The sequence below is a fragment of the Corvus cornix genome, chromosome 8 (assembly GCF_000738735.6).
Source record: "Corvus cornix cornix isolate S_Up_H32 chromosome 8, ASM73873v5, whole genome shotgun sequence".
Lineage (NCBI taxonomy): Eukaryota > Metazoa > Chordata > Aves > Passeriformes > Corvidae > Corvus > Corvus cornix.
Genome location: NC_046338.1, coordinates 21459712 through 21467394, shown reverse-complemented (window position 1 = coordinate 21467394; position 7683 = coordinate 21459712). Strand labels below are relative to the sequence as shown.

At 40.2% G+C, this 7683-nt stretch overlaps 1 protein-coding gene across 6 annotated transcripts in view; it reads right to left on the bottom strand.

The window, feature by feature from the left end:
* Nucleotides 1–7683, bottom strand: part of GPSM2 (G protein signaling modulator 2) — a 28460-nt gene that overhangs the window by 4453 nt on the left and 16324 nt on the right. For 5 of the 6 annotated variants that reach the window (XM_039556556.1, XM_039556552.1, XM_039556554.1 and 2 more), the window contains 9 exons: nucleotides 6964–7185; nucleotides 5760–5895; nucleotides 5153–5295; nucleotides 4554–4677; nucleotides 4178–4293; nucleotides 3014–3169; nucleotides 2119–2227; nucleotides 1570–1699; nucleotides 1189–1256 (listed from right to left, as the gene is read on the bottom strand). In XM_039556556.1, coding sequence (XP_039412490.1) covers nucleotides 1189–1256; nucleotides 1570–1699; nucleotides 2119–2227; nucleotides 3014–3169; nucleotides 4178–4293; nucleotides 4554–4677; nucleotides 5153–5295; nucleotides 5760–5895; nucleotides 6964–7184 — 1203 coding nt within the window. In that variant the 5' untranslated portion in view covers nucleotide 7185. The remainder of the gene's footprint in view (nucleotides 1–1188; nucleotides 1257–1569; nucleotides 1700–2118; nucleotides 2228–3013; nucleotides 3170–4177; nucleotides 4294–4553; nucleotides 4678–5152; nucleotides 5296–5759; nucleotides 5896–6963; nucleotides 7186–7683) is intronic. The other variant, XM_039556555.1, reaches the window with a different exon arrangement.

The window sequence follows — 7683 nt, the reverse complement described above, 5'->3', positions numbered from 1 at the left end:
GGCTTTACTGAACACCAGCATATGGACTTTGAGAAGATGCCATCCTGTACAGTCAAACCCCAATGCCCAGGTCAGGGGATGTTCTACACACCAGACATTTATGGAAGGAATTTGCAGAATCTACTCAACAAGTACCTTGAAGAAAACCCTTCATAAGCACTAGACTGCAACAGTAGATTAATGCCAAAAATCTACAGGACACATTTCAGTGTATTCAGGGCACAGACTGTTAGAGGATACATATTTTAAAAGTGCTCCCAGATAAAAAGATTCAGAGAGTAAGAAAAACCCAGCTGATAGCGGCCAAAAGCTTAGAAGGTTCCCTGCAGACACCTTGCCCTAGACTAAACACGGAGTCTTGCTAAAGCAGTACCCAAAGAGGCTTTTGAGCACCAGTGCCAACCTCAGCTGCACTGACTGTCCACACGCTTTGAGATTTCATTGCCTGTTTGATTAACAGGCTTTGCCTCACCTGAAGAGACTGGAATTAGATATCCCAGTGTGGAGGGAAAAATACCAAATTCAGTCTGCCACTGGAGTCATTTATGCAGAACTGCCAGCCCACTGCTGAAAGGCAGAATTTGAAGGAAATCTCTCATAGACTGGCACAAGGATTTTAACCAGGAACTCCCATCTCCAAGAGATTTCTCTCAGCTTTGGGGGAAGTTGCTTTGCCTGTCTGTGACTCAGCTGCAGCATTTCTGAAATAGCATCCTTACTCAAGATGGATGTTGAAGCTTCTGATGGTTTGCAAGTTGGTTAAAATCTCAAAGTGAAAAACACAACATGTATTTTAAGTGCCTATAAAATGACTGTAACCAAAGAAGAAGTGTTCAGAAGCACTGAGCTAGAGCTTAGGAATTTTACTCTGAATTACTTCCATGCTGCAACCTCAAACCATCTCTATAAAGAGATGAAAGAATTCCTTTGATGCACATTACAGAACCCCATTCCTTCTCATTCATGCAGGGAATAAAGCAAGCTTCCCACAAGCCACTACAACCATTATCTGTCACACACTGACTGTTACCTAATGACAAAAGTATTATTTGTTAGTATTGTTAGACCTGCTGTTTTGGAACTCCTAAGATCAACTAAATTAAAAGGAGAGGCAAATGGCACATCAGCACACCCTCAGAAATGTTTTGCTGCAATCTCAGCAGCAGAACAGAAAAGCAAAGTGCCAACCTTTTCTGGTGTTAATTTCATAAGTTCCATGTTTTCCATACTGTAACGGCGTCCTCTTGGTCTGCCACCTTCAAGAGACAAATTCATCTTTTCATTATTAAAATTTATGGTGTCACTTGCAAAGCTGTGGCTGTACTCATCTAAGGTCCAAGGTCCAAGACACAGACACAATTAGAACACATGAAGAAACTAAGCACTAATCTGTGATTCTCAATATAAATCCTCCAGAAAAGGAGGTGCTGAAGGGGTCCAATAGCACAAGAACCTTTTTTAGCTGGTGAGTATGCAAATTTGCATACTCAACCATGGGCAGTAAAGAACTCAAACGAGATTCTTTTTGAAGTTCTCTGGTGGGAAAGTACTGCAGAAAGAGGCACATACCATTCAAACTGTTTTCCACCATGTGGCTTTCTGCCATCATGGAGTTGTTCGTGCTGTAGCTTAATCCAAGAACCATTTGAAGATCTGAGAGATTAAGTCTGGCAGTGAGTTCTCCAGTTCTGTCTCCTACCTTCAAGCAAATCAAATAAGCAGTTACGTTACCTTAGCGAATACTCACATGTGTAAGTGTAGAGCAGTTCTTGTCCCCTAGATTTCTGAGAGAAAAAGGCTGAAAAAGTTTTCCTGGTTGAAGACTGAGAACATCTTTTTGAAGAAGTAACAACTAACAGGTAACATAACAAAGCCTGAAATAATCTCTGCTAGGTTACTAACTTAGAGTCCATGACAACAGTGTGAGTGGTGACACTAGAACTAAGGAGCTAACTGCAGTGAGAGGGTGGCTGAAACAACGTGGAATCAACGTCTCTGAAATCATTCAAAATGCATTCTGTTGCTCAAAATCCGATGCATGGACACACCTCCGTAAAACCTCCTTGTGAGTGAGAGCAAAAACCAACAGCCAACATAGCGGGAGTATGAAAATCATACCTCTCTCGAAATCTCCAGGTGCCTTTCTGCAAAATGGATGGCTTGGTCGTGATTTCCCAGAGCAGTGTATGCATTCCCTAAACTCCAGCACGCTCTTCCCTCCCCAATTCTGAAACAACACACATTTCCAGTTACACCTCTACCTGCTGAACACCAGAGGTCAGGTTTTCACAGCACTGCCACAGTAATTTGCTGGGCCAAAAAAAACCAAAGGCAATCATCAGAGGCCATTCCAACACCAACACATTAAATACTGTATTTAAAGGAGTGTGATCTGGTTATAAATAAATATAAACAAATTTAATTAAAATTTTAATTTTTAAGCTCACAGCAAACAAATGAGTTTTGTAACCATGGAACATTGTATAACCTACTTTGCTTTTCCTCAGTTTGCATGCTTTATTAGTCCTCCGTATTCTTACTGACTTAGGAAGATGTACATTTAAATGTAAAAAATTTTGGTTGCACCTGATATTATGAAAAAGGCCTCAGAAATCAGGATTGTAATATAAACATTGCTTGATGCTGCGTTATTCTCCTTCCCCTATCTCTTCCTTGATTATTAGCTTGTGGACAAGTAGGAGACAGATTCTTATGACAGTAAGGTGATTTATTATAATGAAGTCATGAAAGAAAGATCTGCTTTTCCTTTCCTTAATTTACACAGATGTGCTGACAGGAGGTGATGTAGAAACAGTCATTCATCAATTTGTCTTTCATCTCAAGACTCATTAGCTGAAATACCATCATGCGTAATTTTTGTTTTCCATATGAAAACCAAAGCCCAGCATTGAGGGAATTCACATTAACGCAGCTGTCACATAGGGAACAATGACAGTAGAGTTGAAGGCAACAGGAGTGTCACACATACATTAAACAATCTCTTAGGGCTTACTTGTCATGTAGTTCCTGAGCAATCACAAGGTGTTTCAAATGATAATCAATTGCTTTCTCATAGTCCTGGAGCAGAGTATAGGTGTTCCCCAGGCTGTAGCAGGCCTGAGCTTCCACAGCTCTGTCCTTCAGCTGCCGCGCCAGCTGCAGCGTCCTCCTGGAAGAGAGGTCACTCACCTCAGAAACCACTGCAAGGAGAAGGTTTCGAAGTGCACACCCAAAAATCAGTTACACAATTTAGTAATGGATTAGCCGATGTTTTGCCAGCCTGGTGTCCTAATTTATCTATCTTACATAAAACTCTTACACTTCCAGACTTACAAAGTCTTCCACTCCCCTCCACTGCAACCTACTTCCACCTACTTTATTAGTGAGCAGCCTGATACCTCAAATAGCGTCTTTTAATTTATTGCTTCATTAATAAATTTGTAGGAGTTTCCCTGGCAGGATGCACCATTTAATACCAGTGTTACAATACCTACTTCCCCATCAGCATGGCAGGATAGGCCTATATCCACCAAGCCAGCCCAGCCCAGCTGGGCAAGAAGAATTGGAGTGCTAAGAGGGATCTATAAGCTCAGTACTGAGGGTTTTCTCCCTAAGAACAGGTGTGCTCTGAAAACCCAGTAAGATGCTGATAACACCTATATTGTACCTTTGCCAAGCTTTTACTTTCCCAAGTACAGCAGCAACTGCTTAGTGGTGCAGAAATCAAGAAGTCTGGCTTGAAAATACAGACTAAAGATGTAAATTTATGTTGCTGTGCACCACCTCTCTCAGCTGATGAGCACACCTGAGGCAGCCACCCATCTCAGGGTAGGAGAGCTACTCACATCATTCCAGAACTCACTAAGAGCTGAGACAGTAATGCCTGCTTCTAGAATAAAGGGAATAAATGCCTAGCAGTGGGAAGATGTTCTGTCTACAGTACTGCAAAGAATCTATTTAAAGTAACAAGAGTTAAAAAAATAAAAAGCATTAATGCTTCCCCTCCCTTAAAAGAGCTAGAATAGTTAAACAACAAAGGAAAAATTTCTTAGCTAAACAGAGTTTTTTCTGAAGTGTATATTGAAGAGATGGCTGTTCCACAGTAAGCTACAGTACCAGGCACAACAGAATTAAACTGTGCAAGAGGTATAAATTGTGTTTATCAGCAGTCACTCACCTGTAGTATTCAGCAGCAGTTTCAAATTCCCCCAGGAATATGTAGGCATTTCCAAGGTTGCTGTATGCTCTTCTTTCTGCTGATCTATCACCGAATTCCTTTGCAATTAGGAGACGCTTAAAAATGTGAAATAACTGCATTATTTACTCCACTTTATACTTTGTAACATACATTTGCATGCAGAAATGCATGAAAAAAATGCATTCTTTAGGTCAACAATGCTTGATAAGAACAGCAAAACTTGAAGTTGTGCCATTAAGATTTAAAACCTTCATTAAAAAGCTTGCAACAAGATCCAACACAATACATGTACTAAAGGTCAGAAGCAACCTGATATTCTGCTAGAACAGAATTCACTACTAGCACATTGTTGTACCTGTTCATGGGCTAAAACTGCACTCCTGAAGTTGCCCAGAAGATAGTGTGTGTTTCCCAGATTTCCAAAGGCACGCCCTTGTGCTGCTCTGTCACCCAGCTCTGTTACTATTGTCAGGTTTTCCCTATTTTGGGGGAAAGTGAGGAGGAGAATAGCAACTTTTAAAAGGTTTGGGTTTTTTCTCACAGTCATTTAAATAATAATTTTAAAAATTCTTATATAAAGGAAAAGGTAGAAGTATTCTACTTTGGCCTGTTTTAATGGCCTTCATATAACCATGAATCTGAGTAGGAAATATTTCCTCTCAGATACCAAACTCCACTGCATTCTTATTCAAGCCAGTGTGCTCCCCTCTAGTTACACACACAGGTATAACAAGTTGTCTCAGCCTGAAGAATATTCTGCTGGTTTTAACTACATGGGAGAGCATGATAAAAAAAACCAGTGCACTGTCCTGTTGGGAAGACCAACTTGACAGGTACCTCAGTTCTGCAAAGAAGCATTCCATAGTTTAGCTCAGGGCCCTGCAAATCTCCCATATTCTAAGGAGCTACATGATCATATCCTCCCAGCCCCCAACATTTAAAGCTACTACTTACTCATAATAATTTGCAGCTTTTTGTAAAGCATTTTTCACATCATCTGGAAGTTCCCCTGGATCATGAGTCCCAGCATTAGCTACATTTTTCCCTTTAGAATGATATACATTTCCCAGATTATACAGTGCTCTTGCTTCTCCAACCTGAACCAGAAGTTAAAGAAGGCATTAAAATTTCATGCTTCAAAGACTTCTGTCATAGCAACTATTTGTACAATCCACAGATAGGAAAAAAGTTCCTTAATTACTTGTCAACACACACTCTGCCCATTCTGAACATGTTATCACCTACCCAGTCGTATCCCTCAATCCAATTGTTTTGCATATTACTTCTTTCTGAAGAGCAAGATACATTCCTGAGGTCAATTACCATTAAAAATTAAATTAAAAACAAACAAACCCAGCAGAAAATAGGATAATATTTAACCTGGATCTATAGTCTTCCAGGTACAAACAACTGTATTCCAACTAACAGATTCTTACTGCCTAGAAGAAATAATAGAGTATTCACTATTTCCCTCTGAAAGGTGCACAATTCCTTTACAAGTACAACAGGGTTCAGGCATGTGTTTTAGCACTTTACATCCAGATTCCGGTATAATTCTTACCTTATCATTAAGCTCTCTGGAAATATCCAGATGTCTTTGACAGCAAACAATAGCTTCTTCAAAATTCCCAAGTACCTTTAAGGTGTTGCCCAAATTCCCACTAGCTTTAGCTTCTCCCAGTAGATCTCCAATTGTCCTAAAATTGCAGAAATGAAGTACCCAGAAAACAGTGCATGATTTAAACCAAGCAGCTGGTCAATGTATGGTAGAGAATTACATGAATTTATGGAAAGAGACTACAACCATGTAAATGTATATGTGTTCAGTTCATTTTATATCTGAACTGCATGCATAAACATTGTTCAATCTGTGGATACAGACATCTCATTCTGTTGGTGCTGTTTGGCCAGCTGCTGGTATTCATGGTATTGGCTCATCTGCTAAACATTTTTTTTTTTTATTCACATCTTTTAGGAAGAGAATAGAGAGAAAATTCTTAAAGATTATGTAGAAAGACAGCATTAGAAGTTTAACTGCATTTGCATTTTACTTGACTATCTCCTTTTACTTAACGAAATGCTTTACTGTAAGGTTTAAGAGTTACAGTCTCCTCTGTAGCTCAAGGCACTACTTCATTTCTATATTCTAAATGAGACTAAGGCAAGAGACTGCCATTGAACCACTCAGACTGTCATACCTGGGGGACAGCACAACAAAACAAATGCCCACAACATCACAGCAGTAGCACATGTTAAGGCAGGGAGAAGAACAGATTTATGCATAAATTGCAGTTAAGTACATTATATGCCTGTGTCTTTTATTGGATCTATACAAATCAGTAGAAGTCAGATACATGAATAGCATATGAAATGGATGGGGTTTTAATTTCACAGTATTACATTATGAGTTTTACACAGATAAACATTAAGGAGTTCTGTCTAGTAAACAAGAGAGCAGCTTAACAATCTGGAGAATTAGGAACACTAAGTTTTAGAAACACGGAAGGGTAAAGAAAGGGTGGATTTAAAGCAGCCACTTAATCATCCAGAAACCTGGTGAGGCCTCAATCAGTTCTAGGATTATGGTGCTAGACCAAGCATTAGCTGCCAGGTTAGAGGGCAGCCAGGCGACCTGACCTGCCAGGCCCCCAGCCCTCTGCCACCACCATGTTGACTCATTGGCCAGTGTTAACAGCAGGGTTTGGCAGGAAAATGAACAGTCAGCTGCTCATATCCATAGAATGGATGACATGGAGAACAATTACCTTGCAAGAGTTAAATCGTGGTGATGGTATTCCAAAGCCTTTGCATATTCATGCAGGTAGAAATAGGCATTGCCCAGCTGGCTGTAAATAGCACTCAGGGTTCGTAAATCTTCAGTTCCAACCTGAACAGCTGCTTCAAAGAAAGACACTCCAGCCCGGCAATCTCCTGCCTTGCACAGGCGCTCGCCTTCTAGAGCCAGCTCCAGGCAGGAAGCCTCCATCCTGCACCAGGGAAGCAAAAGGCAAACAGTCACTCCGAATGCCACACTCTGTCCAGCACCTGAGCTCTGAACAGGGCATTATTTTACTCAGAGGACCTCTCTTTCTTTAGGACAGGGAGTCAGCACCACAGTACAACCAACGAACCTTGCTTTTTAGTATTACAGAAACTAAGCCTGACATGAAAATTACAACTTGGATGGTGTTGAGCAAAATAATATTTAAACAGGCAGCTACAATTTCTTATTTTCTTTTTCAGTCTCTGAGAGGAAACCAAACACTTCTTTGTCCATATGTAGCACCCACAGGGTTCAAAAACAGTTTTCACCATCTAGATAATTTCATAAGTTACCTAGAAATCAAGCTCTTATTGACAAATACTGATTCTGACAGATGGAAGCACTTAAATTTTTAGGGTGATACCATAGTAACCTGCAAAATGATTCACAGGTAAAAACCTAAATAAGAATATTCTGTGTATCAAAGACTAATTTCCCCCAA